We start from the raw sequence: 20558 nt of genomic DNA, 5'->3' as shown, positions 1-20558 counted from the left end.
TCGCTGTAACCTAACTATACCTAACTAAAATATATAGGTCAGCTGTAGGTCCTGATTCGAACTGATTTTCAGCAACTAAAGCCTGTCGTTAGTAAGAGGCGACTAACGCAATTGGGTGACCATGAAGACTTGAATGATGCACAATTGAATCACATTGGGAGTCACGGTCAAGCACTGGAGTGTGGGGAGTTAAACGACCCGTTTTACGACTACTAGAACAGATACTACTACTATTACTGTTGCTACTACTACCATTACTACTCCTGCTGCCGCTATTCCTGCTCCTGCGAAGGCAACCTGTATTCCTTTTGCTGCTGCCGGTACTATTCATGCTATATCTACTACTACTGCTGCTACTACTACTGCTGCTGCTGCTGCTAAACATCCCCACCCACCCCACCCCCGCCTAGCACATCAAATACCGTATTATTTCGCTCAGGTTACTTATGAACGTGCCAGCCAGACCAGTGATGGGTGCCAATGTAGAGACCATAAATTATCCGCGTGTCAGTCAAAAGGATTCGGACAGCAAGCTGACAAGATGATATCATTGTTAATCCGTTCAGACGCAACCAGCGTTATGCCAACAACCCATAAATGATTTTGTCGGTTCTGAAATGTAGATTCAGATAAAGTACAAAGACACGAAGTCGAAATAGATGTCTTTAATAACCTGAATTAGGGTAAACGTTTAACTTGCAATAACGAGCTCGACTATTTCCAGTAAATGTAAACAGGTATAAAGGGTTTTGATCACTTCATACTTTGTACATGAGCAGTACTAACGATACTGTCATTGTTCACTGGCCCTACCTATATTTGGCCTTCCATCTGATGTGTGTTTACATGCACGATATTGTTATCCAACTGTCCCATCAATGCATTTTAACGAATTTACTCTGTAACTGAAGCGGGTGAGGCTGTTTGGCTGAATTATGTCAGAATATCTGTAATATTGGGGAAAACGGATATCGTAGTATCAAACGAAAGAAAGAATGGAATGAATTCTTCACTTTTTTACGTGAGATCCTCAGAACATCTGCTTTAAGTAATTCCATAGTTAAATCACAAAATACTCAACATAGAGAGAGAGAGACGCTGAAGACCGAGGTACGATTCCACACATGGGTACAATGAGTGAAGCCCATTTCCAGTGTCCCACTTCGTGATATTGCTGGAATACTGTTTAAAGCGGCCTACAAATATACCCAGTCACTCGACCAGGGTAAAAGGCGTGGTCAAGATGCATTTCGGTTCTGTACTTGTCTATTTCACACGATCTTATTTTTTTCATCAGTTTTGTAAAAAATGAATTTATATGATCTGCAATTTTTAAAGTTGCTTTTTTGTTAATATTAATTGACATCATTTAAATGACTTGTAGTCCTGTGTGGTTTGATCAGCTTGGTCAGTTTGATTGACCCTCATTTAGCAAATTTACAGCAGTATGGCAGTGGTGTGTAAATAATCAAGTCTGGGACTGAAAATCCAGTGATTGACATCATGGACGTCGAACAACGCAACCAGGCTATGCTGAACTGCATGAGCCATTTGAGTGAGTTTGACAATTCCATTCCGCTTGTTGCCTTAAGGCGCATGCTGAAGCCCAATTCCAACACGAATCTTCACCGGTTTGAATATGTTAAAAATATTACAGGTGACGATAACCTTCGCTCTTGATACAAGGTCTCCATTTCGAATGATTTAAACACTGATTACAAATCTATACAACTGACAATTAGATCGAGGTGGGATAGCACCTGTAGCCTATTTTTATTGCGACAAATTCTAATATTCGCCTTAGTAAAACCGGATAGATACATCGCAATAAAAATTTGAAAAAATGCGAAACAATTTTGTTATAACTGAAATGTCCACATAAAGTCAGAATGTAACAGCTAACACATTTGTCAAGAGCGAAACAAACCTTCTCACGATGAAGAATCACCGATAATATCCAAATACCGGGAACTACCGTTGCATGTTAAGATATTGTTCATTTCTATGTAAAATCACAACGTTTAGCAAGTTTAGGATCTGACTAACACAACGGCTTGTCAGCTGTTCACCCTCGTTACACAAATTGTCCTGCATCTACATACTCTCGCAGAAATGATCAGATGAAACGGTTCAAATTACACGATACACTGTGCGTGACGTTAAACGCTAGCTCGGACGTTGTAAATGACCAGCGACCTCACAACGAGCGATTTACCTGTCTACATGTAGGTTCACAAGAACACCGCGTCAAAGCAGCGTATACGCAAGCACTCGTCAGGTGAGTATTAGGACCAGGTGGTTGTTACTTGTCATGCTTGACGGGCGGAGAAGACAAACCGGTTCTGTGTACCGTGATTTGAATATGCAAAGCCAAGGAGTGCGTAGCGAGCTGCCTACCTGGATAGGGCCAACACCCTCGTACTAAAGCAAGTGGTCCAATCTGGCTGAGCGCAGAGTTAGCTCATTTGACGTTCTGGGTCGCCTGAAACACTGCTAAGCAAGCGACAGAGCTACTACGCGGTTCGATAATTGGCTCCACTGAACTGTTGATCGCTGTTTGGAATTTCTATTGATTTTGTGCTTAATTTGATCCGACGGTTGTGAAGGTGTGAATGAACAGGGGTGCCCCCTGATACTTGGATATTTTTGGAGGAAATTACTACTACAACTATGAGTGAAGTTGATATCATCGGCAACCAGGCGAGATCGCGGGAGGGTCGGGGTTTGTCTGTGAGGGGTGGGGACAGCGATAAATGGATCACTATACAGAAGAATACTTTCCAGAATTGGATAAACCTACAGCTGCATGGGTCTGGCATGACAGTTGATAACCTGCAGGAGGACCTCTGTGACGGTGTCAAGCTGTGTGCACTGGTGGCAGCCTTACAACAGAAACCCAGTATTGGAAGAGTCATCAAGAAACCAAACAACCAACATCAGTACCTTGAAAATGTCACTCTTGCACTGAATGCCATCGCCGCCGACAATATTCGGCTTGTCAACATCGGTAAGCAAATACTTGCACACCCTTACGTTATACCTATCTGTTTACCACGCTAGATTCACTTGCCTTGAGCAAATGACACTTCCCAACATGACGCCCCAACCATCCATCACCTTTGACCTGATTGAAGTGTCTATTTCAGCTCAATATAGGCGTTTATCATGCATATATCACACTAGGTTAATGACCAGCCTAATAAAGATGTATGTCAATAGCGGCTCAATAGATCTGGTTTGTGTCATATGATTAAGTACCATTCATGATTTGTTTGGGGTATCAGTTCAAAAGTACTCATGACAACTTGCTTTTGACATGACTAATCTATAGCTAGACTACTCCTGAGTGCAGTGCTAAATGACAAACAAGAAAGGTGAACATTCTTTGGAGCATATTTTTCATTTACAAATTTTGTGACATAATCTGATGAGTGGCATTTTGCAACACAGTGCTTTCAGATCTGACTGATTACTTAATAGATGTATGATCATACAACATCGTTCAGGTGAAGCAGAAATGTTTTTGATGATCCCATATGCCACACTCAGTAACCCAGGTGTTTTTCAAGGCTTTTTGTTACTTCTTTGTTAAGTGAACTCTTGCTGTGATGTTATGTGAGTTGCATGTAACGGTCGACACGGACTGGTTACTTCGACTGATGTCAATGTATACATCCATAAGTTGACAGAACTATTTCATCAGCGACCATGATAATATAATATCAGGGTTCAGTGTGCCCTAGTTATGTCAGTGAAAGTGACATACTGACAATTGACAGCATTAGTCTGTCGTACAGACCATGAAGCAAATATATGCAACTCTGGCTTTTCATCGAGTATTTAAATATTTACATTCTTTTTGTTATGAGTCTTCCATTTTTTGGAAGATTGAGAGAGAGAGAGAGAGAGAGATAGAGATAGATAGAGATAGATAGAGATAGATAGATAGATAGAGAGGGAGGTAGACAGAGAGATATAGAGATAGATAGAGAGAGAGAGAGAGAGAGAGCGAGAGTGAGAAAGCGAGAGAGAGAGAGTAGGGAACAGTTGAGGGGGTAGGAGGGGTGGTGCTGATTTTCAATGGATAGGATAGTAAACTTTGGTGTGTGTAGTAAATATAGATACACAACTCCTCGGTAGCCCCATTTACCACCATGTAATATAATTCATTTGTCAAAATACCAAAAATGCTTATACAAACCTCATACCCGATAATGCAAGATGTTGAAATAAAAGCATTCATATTTTCAAATGGATGTGGCTATGTACATTGCAGAGAATTTCCTCAATATATACAGAGTGTGACAGTGACAGATACTGGTAAGATCATTGCTGTTATCCTTGAGTGGATACAGATACCTTGAAATTTCTATGAGAGTAAAATACAATATTATTTCATCAATATGATTATCGGCTCTAAGAAGGAATGCCAGCATCTCATGCTCTGGCATATGATCACATATATACCAGTAGACTACAAAGGGGTTCAAAAATCCCATCTCCCAACACTTGGGACAAGTCAGTTCTCATTTCGGTCAATCAAATAATTTCCACTTATGGTTTCGAACTGCATATAAACTTGGATTTCATTTCTGCTCATAACGTAGCTATTACATTTCGCAATAATAGTAAATTAGAGCTGTCGTTCCTTCAAATTTAGCACGCTTTGATAAAGAGTCCAGTAAATATTAACATCAAACATTGTGTCATAAAATCAGGGCTTGTGGAAAATTAGTCGGGACACGTTACTTTCTTGAAGTCACTTGCCCTGTGGAAAATCACTTTAAAAAAAAAATTTGAACCTCTGCGACCATGATGTATGTAAACAATAGTCCATATTTGAGTACATATACCATGATATACACACCTGATATACCCGATTATGCAAGATATTGAAATAAGATCTTTCATATTTTCAAACAAATGTAGCTATTTACTTTGCAGGTAGAACTGCATGTCACCTGTCATCATATGTACATGCAAGTTGTCATACCTACCTTGCTTCTGCTGATCTGACTTAGAGGTATATTGTTAATCTTGGTGATCTCCTAGGTACAAGAATTCCACATGTTTGACAAGGAAATCACAAATAATGTTTACAGTTGTGTGTCAATAGTGATTATCTGTGCAGAAGGTGTAACACTTTACATACAAGGTATTAGACATGTCCGGAATCATCGCTTCAGCTTCACTGTAATGCTCAATTGGTGAAGGAGTCTTATAGGTTTAGGTGACATAAGCTAGACAAACACTGTTTCTTTATCTAAATATGCTTAAGAGTTTATAGTCTACCCCACATAAAGTGATATGTTACCAAAGCTTTCCAGTCCCTGAAAATGTATGAGTAATAAACACAGTTTTGAACAGTGTTTTGATTATTTTTCAGTTTTCCGGCTAGCAGTATTTAGTTTCTAACGTGAATTATGTCCGTGAAGACTGACCTGCTCGGCTGTAATATATCTTTACTTATAATGTGATACTGATGATTACCATCAGCTGATTTACTGGCAGCAGTGTTGTCATGTGACATAAGTCATGGTTACTCATGGCGTTACTCCCACATTAAACATATCACCACATCAGAGATCCCCCTGTCCCGCTTACAACCTGAAGTTATTTATACACCTGTTTCACTCCTATGTTGACTGTAGGCTTGATAAGTCAATACAAGTGAATAATCTCCATGTTGCATGTAGAGAAGTACCTACCATCTACTTGTCAGTATGATTAGAGAGACGGGAATGTTACAATTAAAGCATGTATCATGATCCTTTTATGAGAAGATGGTAAACATTCCCTGAGTAAACAGGTAGAAGTTGGTGATAGTATCTTTATTTAGATGTTTCAGATGTATTATTTAAGAAACCACCAAAACATCAAACTTACAAGTGAACAAATTTATATGATAATGCCAACAAACAACATTGAGTCTGCAGCGTTAGATTCAACTGTTTAAATTATCGGTGTCATGGTGACTATGGTATTAAAGCTCACTCACTCACTCACTCACTCACTCACTCACTCACTCACTCACTCACTCACTCACTCACTCACTCACTCACTCACTCACTCACTCACTCACTCACTCACTCACTCACTCACTCACTCACTCACTGTCATTTGTCAGCACTGATAAACATGTTCTAGATAATAACCACACCCACCCTCTACCTATATCTCTACCAATCTCCTGTCTACTCATCGGAGTGAAATCAGAATGGGCGGAAGACGGAGAGGTTGTTTGTGTATATGACATTGACGTTATTGTTGCTATTTACAATGTTTCTACCACCTATACAAGACACCATTCAATTTCTGCCCCACCCTAGTTTAACCTGGTTGATTTGGTATGTTGTGACTCCAGTACAGGACGCTGAGATAGTACTGGCTAGACCCTCAGAGTCAGACCCACTCTCAGCCCCACCCTACACTACGCATTTGACTTGTCATATTGTGACTCCAGTACATGAGACAGAGTTACCACAGGGTAGACCCCACCCCCACCATTACATGCTGTCCAGGAAGAACTATAGTGCTGTTTTGCTGGACAACATTTACATTATCTGGATGGAAACTCAGTTATCGGTACTGCTGTGTGGACTACAAACAATAACATTTTAGCAAGTATCTAGCAGTTGTATAGTAAAAATATGCAACTTTCATCACACACATATGCATGTTATTCTTTTCCTGGTTTTCAATATTTGTATCTGTCATATCCTTAGTTAAATAATCCATACAGAAGATGTTTACAAGCAGTTAGATGTTTTGATTTTTCAGGTCAGAAACCTGTGGAACAATGTTTATGCATGTGTCATGCTTCTAGTGTGCGTAGACAGTCGGGAACTCCTCAGGACCAGAGTATCCCATCACTGTTGCCACACACGTTCATCACTCCCATCATGTTCTGTGAAATAGGTGACAGTTTTTTTTAGGAAAAGTAAACACTACTGAAAGGACAAACAAGCTATAAATTTCAAAGTGACCTTTTGAGGAAATGTGAGGTTGAGTAAAGTAAACACCAGTCCCTTTCCTGGTGTGCAGGTCGCCCTGATGCCGTCCCAGCGTTCCGTGATTCATGTCACAGAGAAGGACGCAGCTTGTCTAGTGTGTCTAGGAGTCCAACAAAGTCTACAATGACTTCACAAGTCTTGATTGCCGCAACTCCGAAATTAAGGATTATTCTAAGCTTCCTTTCGATTCTGTTTAATCCTCACCCATAATACTTCAGTTTCAGGAAAATGAAACCCACTCATTATTACACCTGAAAACCCCATGGTTCACTGACTCTTTTACAACGCAGTTAGGAATAAGAATTGTAGAAAGACCTTTGGTCACAGCATTTTTCTCTATTTCTTGTTCTCAAACAGATATGTAGCTGTACAATTTCAGGAAAAGCTTATTGCCATGACTAGTTTTACCTTAATCTTGCCTCATTTAGGGTTGCTGACATATTTTATATACAGGTGTATATTACATAATGCATATGTATTGTTCTACAATAAGCCCTAGTGTGTGTGCTTGCGTGCGTGTGCGGTAACTGCAGCTTGTGTCAACTGTCTGGGAATGTTAAATCTAATAGTACTGTGTGTCACTGTTCAGCTGAAGGCAGGTCACGTCTAGTAGACCCTTCAGGAATAACAATCACCTTCATAGCCAAGACTGTGATATATACAAGCATTGTCAGGACATAAGTCATGTATTCCAATGTTGGCTATTGTATATATACAAGCAGTGGCACGACATGCCCATCAGTGACATCATCAGTATGATATATACACAGGATATAAGTGATGAAATTTAGTGTGGCATGTACACATGTATAATCAACATTTCTGCCACATGGTTAAATTTAGGTTATGATATATGTAACTTCCAGGAGATATCCCCATATTTTGAAATCTAGGGTGCCAAAATTAACCATTTTGAGGATCAATAATAACATTTTTCCTCTCCTTATTGTCATTAAAGAATTGAAAGAAAATCTAATAACCTTTTCTAACCTAACGCTAACATAAATATTTTGTAAAGTAGATATTGAGCTGTAGTGGGTACACTATGGACGGATATGAGGAAAAGCATTTGTTGGTTGGGAGGGGGGGTGTTATCAGGTCAAGTGTACATAAGTGCTTGAGTATGTGTACCTTGTATTGAAGTGCAGGTGAATTAACGATGTGTGGTTTAGGCATTATGATAAATCAGTGTGAAGTGATACTCCGTTAGAGCAGGTTATGCAGTAATCGCTTCTATGTGACACTTGAGTTGTCGGTGTTGAGTGGAACACAACTGTCTCCAATGTTATTGGACTAGCATGCTCTCCAGGAGGTGTTGACAGGCTGCTGATGAGTGTTGATTACAGCCATCAAGGTGATGGGACACTCAAGTGTGTACACTGCACCACAGACAGTGTGAGAGCCTGTCATAGAATCATGTTAAAGAAATGTTGTGATAGATGGGATACTGCTAGAGGCTGAAACTACTTGTAGTTATGTGGTATTTCAACATTTAATTTATGGCTTTGTTAGAAATTTTGAATCTGCCACAAGAACAATTCGTACAAAGTATTGTGTGAAAACATTGAATTAATGGGATTATAAAAGTCAGAGGCTGTAGAAAGGAAATATTTATAATTTAATTGGTTGCTGATTATGCTTCTGTAGCAATCATTTTGCTACAGTTAAGTCATTGTTTATTAAGTAGATTTACTGTTTACATTAACACAAACTTGAAGTAAGTAATGGAAAAACATTTTCACCCTTATACTGTCTAATTTTCAGAAATATTAGAAAAATACAAGAAAATTCTTATGACTAACAACTTCTTGATTTATTTTTCATAATGTTTGTAAGCTAGTTCTTGCCTCTTTATCAGTTGGATAATCCGTGTGTAGGTGGTGTGTGAACATTCGAGCATGGGCCAATCGACCCAGTGACTGACATCATGAGCAAGTTAGGATCATCTTAAGAAATGCTTTGATAAAATCAGTGAAGAAGATTTCTGCCTGAATACTGTATAAACACAGCAAAATTACTTCTCATTGTCAGACTGTGAACAGAATTATTCTGAAGGTATTGATCTTGTATGTGGCTACGAATGTGAGTGTATAGTTGTATCAAACTGACACCAGAATAATTGATGAAATCTGACTAGTAAACAGCTGTTACTAGGTTGGGACAGACTTGTTGAGAATATGGAAACATTTTCTGATTATGGTGTTTTAGTTCCTCATATTATTTATTATTACTGTGGGATATTTTATATAGTGCTCATTTCCATGAAACTATTACTGTCCCCTCTCCCCGGTGACTTGGTATGTAGACCAAGTGATGTATGATCACCAATATTGGGTGATACGTTATATACAAAACTGATATATCAGTCATATCAATCAAGGGAACATTGCTATACATGGTTGCATTCAAAGCTATTAGTGTTGGGAATTGGTTGAAATCTCACAACTGGTGATGACTTCATTACCGATGAACAATCATAAAAAAAATTTGGTTAGCATCACTTTTCAGATTTTCCTATCCAGGTTGTTATTGCAGATATGTATAGCAAGATGACTTTGAAGTGACGACTAATACATATCATGAATGTAACTTCTTGGAGTCTTCAAGAAATATTCAGACATGACTTTTCAATGAGTGATTTGAATTTTTCTAAGAATTAAACAGTTTTCAGGCCCTGACAACTTAGAAAGTTTTGTTCCATCGTCAAGTGTTTCAAAGACTTTGATACAGGGGTTAAAAAATCCCATTGCCCATCGCCCGGGACAAGTCAGTTTTAATTTCAGGAAAACAATTAATGGTTGCTGACTTGTCCATGGGCTACTAGATAATTTTGGCTTTCAAACTGCAAATAAACTTTGATTTCATTTCATATCTGCTCAAAATGTAGCGATTAAATTTCCAATGATAATAAAGAAGAATTATCTTTCTTCGCTATTTATCATTTTTCAGTAATAGTCCACTAAACACTAACATCAAATACCATGTTGATTTTTTCTTCATAATGTTATGTCAGCATGATTGGCAGGACAAGTTACTTGCTTAAAGTCAAGTGGCAAGTGGCACTGAAAACAATTTTGGAATCGCTGACTACCACAATAGTTACGAAATCGCTTGTGTTCGATTATGAGATTGCTCGGTTGTTTAGTCACTGTGACCAATCTTTGATTATTTCAATTAACCACCAAAAGCTGTGGTTTAAACATATTTTTTTCAAGAGAGACTCTGGTTTTGGGAAACAAGCAAAGCTTTTCTTTTGGGAATACCTCACCAGGACAAAAATAACACAAACAGACAACAGAAGAACTAGACAAAAAAGACAGAATGAAATTGATAAAATGAAATAAACTAAAACCGCAGTGTTTCTTAATTATTGAAAACAGTTTAGTCCTCAAATAAAGCATCTTTTATACTTTGATTGGATCCATTGAAAAAATATGGGTCATGGCCTGTTTTTTAAAATTTTTTTGTGCTCACAGCACTTTTACAGACCAAATATTTAATATGTACATCAGCTGTTTGTTGTTTTTCTAATTTGTACAGATCAAATATGTACCTCAACTGAGTATACTAAACAACGAGATAGCAGATATGTGATCAAGTTAGCACATATGTTTAATTTATTTTTTTGAGGAATTGAGCAAAATGACAACAGTTCCTGTGCAATTGGGGTCAAATCTTATTGTAGTGCAGGCCCTTGAATGTTTTAGCAGTTCAGGTGCAGTCCATGTGATCTTGATTATTGTCAGTTATTTGCCCCAAACAGTGTCAATGCCAAGTGGATTCAAAATAATATTTCAAAAACTTGCTCTCATTTTCCTGTCGTTCTGTCTATTGTTGAGCCATGCATTTTTGAAAGCATATAGATAACCTTGAATATTCAACCCTGGATTGTTAGCCCAGTGACTTGTTTCTGGTTCAAAGTCTTGTGCTATGGGTGTATCCAGCTGCTTGTCTTTTTGTAAGACACTCACATGCTGAAGTACTTTATTGTTGTGTTTCAACAAGTTGGGTCAGTGTATTGGAGTACTAATTATTACTTTATTCACACACTGAAGTACTTTATTGTTGTGTTTCAACAAGCTGGATCAGTGTACGGTACTGGTTGTGTCCATCTGCTGGTCAGTGAGTCTCACTGGACTGTCATTGTTGACACTGGCTGCTGGAATGTGTGGCCACGTGTCACAGTGACAAGTCGTGGGTATGAATGGCTGTGGCTGCTGCTTGACTGACAAAGGATGTTCCCACTATCTCACTTCCTCCTTGAACATGTCTGTTATTTTCTTTGTCTTCCTTTCAATTAGAGGGGTAGCCTAGTGGTTAAAGCGTTTTCTCATCATGTGTTTGATTCCTCACAAGGGTACAATGAAAGCTATTTGTGGTGTCCCCCACCATGATATTGCTGGAATATAGCTAAAAGTGGCCTTAAGTTGAACTCACTCACTCCTATCAGAAAATTACTTGACTTGATTTCAAATACTGTTGCTTAAATGGAGTACTACCTTGTGGTGTTGGTACATGGCACACACAAAACAATGACTAATGTTTCATGATAACCGAATCCCTTTTCCTATGATGATACACAAGCTGGAATGTGTTTGAACATTCTCACTAATCTCAGAGTTCCCAATATGCTGAAAAACAATAAGCATCCTGTCCCAAACAGAGTGCTATCTAAAACAACATGTAGTACTAAAAGCAGTAACATGCAGTATTGATATAATCAGCATGCAGTATTCCTAAGAATGAATGCAGTACTTTTATGAAATTATGTAGTACCCCCATCCAATAATTAACCCAGACTTTCAGGTGTCGTCTTCCTCTTCTACTTCAAACTATCATCATTAGTTTCTGCATCTGCAGAATTTCTGCACCAATAGCCTTTGTTTAGTTGTAGATGAATGACAGATGAGTGTTTGTGAACAACTATTGCTCATATTGAGTGTTTAGCCATTTTGAATATGGTTACTTTCTTCTATTACTAGTTTTATTGAGATTTAAGATAATTGTGCAAGTACTGAAAATTCAGTTGTAAAACCCTAGTCATTGTTTTATGAATCTTAGAAATGTTTGACAGATGACAAAAGGTAGAAATGATGGCAAAAAGAGTTAGTGAGTGAGTTAAGTTTTATACCACTATCAGCAGTATTCAAGCTATATGGCGGTGATCTGTAAATAATCGAGTCTGGACAGACAATCAAGTGATCAACAATATGACCATCGATCAGCGCAAGTGGGAACCGATGACATGTGTCAACCAAGGCAGGGTACCTGACCACCCGATCTCGTTAGTCGAACAAGCATATTCACCTTTCCCCAGGACCTTCACGGGTTATGACAAAATGAAAGCAAACAGTACTATGGTACATGCATTCTAATGTCTCTGTTGATGATGAAAGGTGTTTACAACACATATGTGACTGATGTGCTCTTAGAGAATACTTCCTTAATAAAATGACCCAGATTTATGATATTTTGATTCCCTTCTGAAGTTGATGGATGTGATCAGTATCTCCCTGGACTTTGGGCTCACTCATATAGTTGTCTCGGAGCAATGAAGGTTGTAAATCTGGCATCTACAGTTCCTTGGTGAAGTAGAGCTCTAGTTGCATTTCACGTCATCTGCAGAACTCAAGAGTTTATTACCATCTGTGCTGTCAGTATGACACAAATCTTTGTCAATATTTCCATCACGTGTACAGGTCTCAGTTTGCTGTATGTCAGGTTTTTAGTGGTTCTGACTAACTGGAGAAGTGGATGGTTTTATTACTGATGATGAAATTGAAATTTATGAAATACAGTGTGAAAAATGCAAATATCAGGAAAACAGGATGTATTATAATATTTATTTTTCGTGTAAATGTTTTCAATGACTTTTTTTTCAGTCACCTATATTCAGACCTTGCTTACAATGTGTGACTGAGTGAGCTTAGTTTTATGCCACACTCATCAATATTCCAGCTATACGATGGCAGTCTGTAAATAATCATGTGTGGACCAGACAGTCCAGTGATCAACAGCATGAGCACTTGGGAACCAGTGACATGTGTCAACCAAGTCACTAAATCATATGAATAGCTTCTTACGACAAGCATAGTTGCTTGCTGTGACAAGCATGGGTTGCTGAAGACCTGTTCTACCCCTTATAGTACTTCAGTTGTGCAGGACAAGGGGCAGGGACTGATCTGCAGTTTCCTGGTCTGTTGTAGGTAGATGATGTAACAGCAGCTTCAGTTGTCAGGACATGGGATGGGATTCATCATAGAAACACTTTGTCTGATCAAGTACCAGTGCTTACACTGCTTGCCAGGACATAGACTTATAAGACACTTATCCTATCTGATTAAGATGTAACAGGTTATAATGGATTAGCATGAATGGAAGCACATTGTTTGTCAAAGCAAAGGCTTGGTTCAGGAACCTGCCTAAGGGTACTTGTTCACCTCAATGGGGTCATGTATTATACCATGGGTCATTGGCCAAGGTCCAGTGGCTATCTACAACCGTGTCATTGCTTCACTGTTGGTGACATTTTGTGTTTCACATCTGTGTGAAGGGTGTTGGACCTGTCATTTTCCCTATGTCCTGTTTGACTATATGTTAAATGTGCATGATGAGAGGTGGGGAGATGGAAGGAGGACCTGGGAGGGTTTAGGTTGGGGAGGAGAGAGAGGGGGACTTCTACTTGAGCAAGGAAGCAAACAAAACACCCACATGCTGATATTAAAGGCACCCTACACCCTTCAACAGCAACCCTGATATATTGCTGACATGGAAGGCATTCCACACCCTTCCCCAGTATCCCCAGAATATTGCTGACATTGAAGGCACCCTACACCCCTACCCAGCAATCCCAGAATACTGCTGACTCCTGTTTTACACACTGAAGTGAGTACTGACACTGATTCACTATTCCGGCCACTGGCTTACTCCAGCATGACCATCATGAGTGGCATGACACAGCATACCTGTGGAAAATGCTGACGTAGGTAAAACCTGATGTGCTTATCCAGGCCGTACAGGAAGCACAGACTTCAGTAATCTCATTTTGAAGATGTTGATGTGACAGTTTTAAAGGTTGATCTATTTAGTATGAACATGATAACAAGACAGTTACACAGTTGTCATTTTTTCTATACAGAGGTTCAAATGTTTGTTTAAAAGCTACTTGCCACAGGGCAAATGACTTTATGAAAGTAACTTTTCGTGACTATTTTTCCTCTTGCCCTGATTTTATGATATAATCATGATGATAAATTATGAAAGAATAAATCAACATGATGTTTGGTTTTAATGGACAGTTTATCGAAAAATGATACTTTCCTTAATTACCATTGAGACATTTAATGGCTACATTTTGAGCAGATGTGAAATGAAATCCAAGTTTATTTGCAGTTTGAAACCATAAGTGGAAATTATCTAGTAACCCACAGACAAGTAATAAACCATTATTTGATTACCTGCAATGAAAACTGACTTGTCACGGGCATCGGGCAATGGGATTTTTGAATCATCATGATGATGATCGTGGTAATTATGAAGATGATGACCATCTTTCTGTTGAATATTAATGACAAAATTCAGCAAAATAAATGTCAAAATGTACTTAATTAATTTGTCCAAAACCTTTTTACCCAGTCTATTTATATTTCCATACACCCTTAGAATCTGTTCTCTATCTTTATTATATGAGTAAGTGGTTATAAATTCAGTATATCAACTTTCACTTGTTTAAGTGTTCATCATTTTCAGCAGTGAGTGAGTGAGTGAGTGAGTGAGTGAGTGAGTGAGTGAGTGAGTGAGTGGAAATCTGCAGATTTATATGCAAATCGGTTGATTCTGAGATTAAGAGGTTGAGGTCCTACTTATCAACATCAAGTACCCACGTCTGTGTCTCGTGGGCTATCAAATTTCAGAATTTCGCTGGGACTCCTTTAGATAGATTGCTGCGAGGCCCTCAGACTCCAGCTGATTGTCAGCTGAAATCACTTTCACCTGTTGCCATCCCTGTTTCTAAGAGTGGTTGAAACATCTAGTTCTTCATCAGCAAGACAAAAGATAAAGTTTCTACACATGGCTAGAGAATAGGGACACAATGGAGATATAACCTGCTCAGTCATTGAAATACATGCCTTAGGACTTAATAAATAACACTACAAAATAGCGATTAACCCTTTCTTCATTAAAAAAAAGCACCCATCTAGGGAAAGAACTAACGACAAGTAACAGTGACTATGTTTATTTTGTTTCCAAATATAACACTTTGTATGAGTAGATTTTGTAAAATGACAATACACTCTGCTTCAAACAGCATCAATTCTTTGACAAATTTGTACAGTTCTCATTTACTTAAGCAACATGATATTCATCTTTTGAGGATGATCTGAATTTAGTTAACCCTGCATTTCATTGTCCTACAATTCCATTTTCAGGAAGTGAAGATATCGTGAATGGTAGCCTCAAGTTGATTCTTGGTCTCATATGGCACCTGATTCTCCGATACCAGATCGGCAAAACAAAGTTCCCACCAAAGAAGTTGATGTTGGCATGGCTGAAGGCTGTTGTTCCAGAATGCCAAATCACAAACTTCACATCAGACTGGAATGATGGCGTCAACCTGCAGTAAGTTGTTCTCAGATGTGTATTTATATTTCCTCCTATTGGTAGGTACAGTAATTAGTAGTCCAGGAGATTAGGTAATGACTTGGCTCACCAGAGATGTTTGGTTTGGTTTCTCCCTATGGTGTGGTCTTTGGTTGTCAACATGCATGAAAATGGGTATCCCAGTCAATTGACTATGTTACCTTCTAGTGCCTAACAGGCAGTTTAGGTTATCTAGGGTTATTAGGTGCTATGCTATTCACCCGGGACCGGTAAAGATCCAGGGTAGAATAAGTCTTCAGCAACCCAGACTTGCCACTAAAGGTGGCTGTGCTTGTCGTAAGAGGTGACTAATGGGATTGGGTGGTCAGGTTTGCTGAGTTGGTTGAAATATGTCATCGATTCCCAAATGCGCAGATCGATGCTCATGCTGTTGACCACTGGATTGTCTGGTCCAGATTCGGTTATTTACAGACTGCCATCATATATCTGTAATATTTCTCTGTGCAGCGTAAAAGTAACTCACTCACTTAGTCACTCACGCACCATTAGCACTATCAGCATGCCTAGTGTGGAGTTTGGTGCTATGTAAAGGGACACATTATCATCATTAACCACAAAGTCCATGATGAATTTCATAAAATACAAAACACATACAACCTTGGCAGATCAAACTGGATTTCTTATTGTGGGATCAGTTATTCTACATAAGCTACAACTCAGAACAACTCAGATTCAAAAAGAGGTGGAAAGACTATTCCTGTACTTTGTTCCCCAAAGTACATGGTAGTGTATAGGGCCTATGTTCAAAGGAGGGCTGTGTATCGTTCTTGTGTAATTATTCATGGACTGTGTGTATGTGTACTGGGATAGCCTGACAACCCATACACTGAAGGTTCTAACTGGTGATCACGACACTGTGACAATGGCATTCTAACAATATGATTTCTAGTTCATAGCTAGCAATCCTTTATTGCCTATGACAGATCCTCAGATCTTGTTTTTTGCCCATTCGTTTCAGTGACAGTTTTCAAGTTATTGTTTATGATGTAAGAAAAAGATTTTTGATGGTTGAAGGCATAAAAGACAAATTTATCATTGTGCTATGGACAGACAGAAGGGGACAGTGGGAAACATCAGGATATTACCTCTGATCCATGTGGTATTGCCTGATTGAATTGATATGATCTTCTCTGCTTGGAGATCTGATCTGCTGGGGTCCAACAGTGTCGTGTGTTGATGCAGTGGTGCAGCAGGGCATCACGGAGGTCAGGGTGTCTTTATTGCATGCTTCTGGTGACTTTTCATGTTTCTGCGGACATGGTCACTTGGGGAAAAGCTCAGCACCAAGTATTGGCCTGGGTGTGTGTGATCATGTGTTTTTATGTGCCATCATGCATCTGTCTGTGTGTCACTGTGTTGTTTGCTTGTCACCATGCTCTGTCTGTCATCATGCTGCTTGTGTGTTTTCTTCCCCTGTTTGTGTACATGTCATCATGCTCTGTGTGTCATAATGCTCTGTTCGTGAGTCATACTTTGTTAGTGTGTCATCATGCTCTGTCTGTGTGTCACCATGTTGTTTGTTTGTCACCATATTGTCTGTCATCATGTTGTTTGTGTTTTATCATCTTCTGTTTGTGTCATCAGGCTCTCTGTCATCATGTTCTGTTTGTGTGTCATCATGCCCTGCCCCCTGATGATATGGGTGATGCTCATGCTGTGAGCCAGTAGTTTGCCTGGTTCAGACTGACACATATACAATGTGTGCTGCTGTTGTAGTGCTGACCACAGTATAAAACAACATTCATTCACTTGCCTATATACTGATAAATTATTCTTTTGTGACCAGTGACAAGATGTGAAATGTATGTGTAGATGTCTTTGATTGTTCATTTCAGCGCTGTCATTGAGTACTGTCAACCTGGCCTGTGTCCAGATTGGCGTCACCTGAGTCGACAGAACAGGTAAACCCTTCTTCATCTGGTCTTTCATTGATTGTATACATTATTGATATGTACGTAATTAACAACAGCTAGTATCCTGAGCTGCAGCGTTGTCTGAAAATTAAGAGCCTTCAGTTTCAGTTGTGTTGGAGGGTGCAGACCTAGTTACGGACATTAATCTAAGACAGTCAGCACTTTTCCCAGTCTGTAATGGCCTAGCAGTTATGCTTTCAATAAGGGAACTTCTTGTGTGTGACAGCTGCATAGTTAAATCTCAATGATTCTGTGGAAATAAGTTGGGCCTATGTGACACATCTTCCTCATTTTTATATTTTACAGAAAAATGTTCCTAGTATATGCTAGAAGATATTCTGCTACATATCAAAATATGTTGGAAATTAATATGCTGATAGCACAGGATGATTCACAAAGTGTAACTGGGACATGAAAATGAAATTATTATTATTTTCATTATGGGATTATCATTCTATAAAATACTGAATAAATGTCATGTCATGTCATAAATATTCAGTGCATGGTGAAGGGACATTCTCATAGTTTGAAAATGGATCCAAAATGTTCAAGGTGGGTCCACACATATAGCCAGAGTAGAACTGTGTTTTATCCTCAGTCTTAAGTGCTTTTACAGTAAGAAATCAGCTTAAGGATATTTTGTGTCAGATTATGATATAGAGGTTTCATAATGTTTGCCTTTGATATTTCTCAGTGGTAGGTATGTAGGGGGTCAAGATAGGGAGGGGGTGGGGTAGGGTTGTTGGTGGAGGGTGGAGCAATCATGTTTTGTACCTAATATACTGTATACATGATTTTACCTTGACTCACAAACACTTGTGTCCCAGGGACTCCCACTTATTAGTGTTCATGGTCCTTGCAAGCAGTAGGGTGGGCCAGAGAAGTAATGGTGTAGACAGCTGTATGTTTTGATCATTCCTTTGGAGCCTGGAATGATCCATTGATCCTGTGGACTGCTGGATAAAATGCTGCACTTGACTGCTCTGAAAGAACCAACCAAACACTTAGCAAAATCATTGATGTCTTATGGGTACAAAGCAAAATAATTGTGCATCCCTCTGGACTCAGAGAATTTCTTTTCCCCTCCATTTTCCACATTTGTGCTCGCTGAATACACATTGAGACATCACACAGAACCCTGCTGTATACTATAAAATGTGCAGTAGTTATACTTCACAACTATGTGCCAACTTACTGATAGCAAATCAGAAAACTTAGATTTGATTGTCATTTTCACATACTAGTATATACATTTGATATTTAGAAAGATATGGATAAGGTTTTACTTGGTTATTCTCATTATAATCTTGATAATTTTATTTAATTGTAACAATAAGATGTAAGTGAAGATCGAATTTTCCACTGTCCCAAATTTGAAAAAGAGTCACTGGGGTGCCATTGATAATATATTCAGTTTGCCACATAGTGCTGTTGTTTTCAGTGAAATGTTTAGCATCAAATACATACCACCCTCACAGTAGAGAATACCTTTTTAAGTGGCCTCCAGCATCAGATGATTGCAACTACTGTCTAGCAGAATTGTAACAAAAAAATGCAATCAACAGCACCTCTGTCTGTGAGATTACTACTATACAATCTACGTATTTTAACGATATTTTTTGTGTGGTTCTGACACAGTGTTATTATAGATTTTTTGTGTGTACAATGTAATAGCCTTCTCTTGTCTCACCTTAATTTACGCTTGCCGTGTCAGCTGGCTGCAATTGATTATTGATGAAGCAGTGAAACTGACAACACTCGTCAATCACAGTGATTGTCATATACTACAGAAGTATGCATCAATCATCCTTACTTTGATACACCAGGGATTACCTGTGTATTGTGCTGCAATGTACATATGCAGATCTTATTAGCATCATAAATTACAGTGTGGTAATTGCGATGTTTTGGATTTCTGTAGCTTGTATATCCACATATGGCCAATGTTAAACAATGTACATGCCATATGTTACACCTAGTCAGGAATCTTTACTCAGGGGATATGAATACTCAGTTAAACTATACTTTCACATTGAATTTCTGCCAAACCAATTATATTTCTTGTATTACAGATGTGCGAGTCATATTTATTAAAGAATAAGAAAGAATAACAATAAGAAGAATGTGTTATCTTCTCAAAACATACACTTCCAAAATGGCCAAAAATGTAAACTTACAAGAAAATTGTTTTAGATTTAATTTTGCCCCATATACACTTTATAAACTTTCATCATTTAGAAGGTATATTACTTTGACTGGCGATTTTATTTATTTATTTTTTATTCCTCCTGCCTTTGGGTTTTCTGAGGACAAAAATCTGTAAAACTAGAAAAAAAATTGGTTTGGATTTAAATATTGAAATCCAACTAGAATGGTGCTAACAAAGAAAGTTGTATTTGAGATGTGAAGACTGACTTCCATATGCAAATGGAATCTGAAAAGGACAAAAACATTGTGTGCAGTCTTAAAACTGAAATGTAGTTGCTGTGAAACTGACCAACAGACAAAGGGCTGTGGTTTCACAGATTCAACACCGCTCCTCAATGTTGAAGTGAACATGAGCGCCTGAATATAGGGACTGTCAAACTGTAGATTTATGTTGTGTTGTATTGGAATGTCTTTCAGTGGACTGAGGCTTGGCTTGAGTCTTGCGAAATAGTACTGTCCACAACAACAGCTACATATGCATGAAGGAATTCCGTGTCAGGGCAGGGCATTTGTTGCGTGAAGTAACGTCCCTAAAGGGAACTGGAATGTTACGTCGTAACGTTACAGGTTCTTACGCTGTGGCTTTTACACGACACAGTGAGGCGTACACTGCGTGACAAAGCTGGCTACTGTTGTGAATGAATCTCAGTATCCACACTGAATGCAAACGCCCACTGATCTGTTTAAGTGCCTAAGCGTCCATTGTGTCATTGACTTTTTGTTGTATGCTGTTATCTTGTGGAGAATGCTACGTTGTGACATA

The 20558-nt window shown here is 38.7% G+C and overlaps 1 protein-coding gene across 3 annotated transcripts in view; it reads left to right on the top strand.

Annotated features, from left to right (window-relative positions):
- Positions 1 to 2317: 2317 nt before the first annotated feature.
- The window catches only part of LOC137281480 (filamin-A-like), a 124849-nt gene continuing 106608 nt past the window's right edge, over positions 2318 to 20558 (top strand). For all 3 annotated transcript variants that reach the window (XM_067812732.1, XM_067812731.1, XM_067812733.1), the window contains exons 1-3: positions 2318 to 3007; positions 15443 to 15632; positions 17510 to 17575. In XM_067812732.1, coding sequence (XP_067668833.1) covers positions 2671 to 3007; positions 15443 to 15632; positions 17510 to 17575 — 593 coding nt within the window. In that variant the 5' untranslated portion in view covers positions 2318 to 2670. The remainder of the gene's footprint in view (positions 3008 to 15442; positions 15633 to 17509; positions 17576 to 20558) is intronic.

The sequence above is a fragment of the Haliotis asinina genome, chromosome 4 (genome assembly GCF_037392515.1).
Source record: "Haliotis asinina isolate JCU_RB_2024 chromosome 4, JCU_Hal_asi_v2, whole genome shotgun sequence".
NCBI lineage: Eukaryota > Metazoa > Mollusca > Gastropoda > Lepetellida > Haliotidae > Haliotis > Haliotis asinina.
This window is presented reverse-complemented; position numbering and strand designations above follow the sequence as displayed.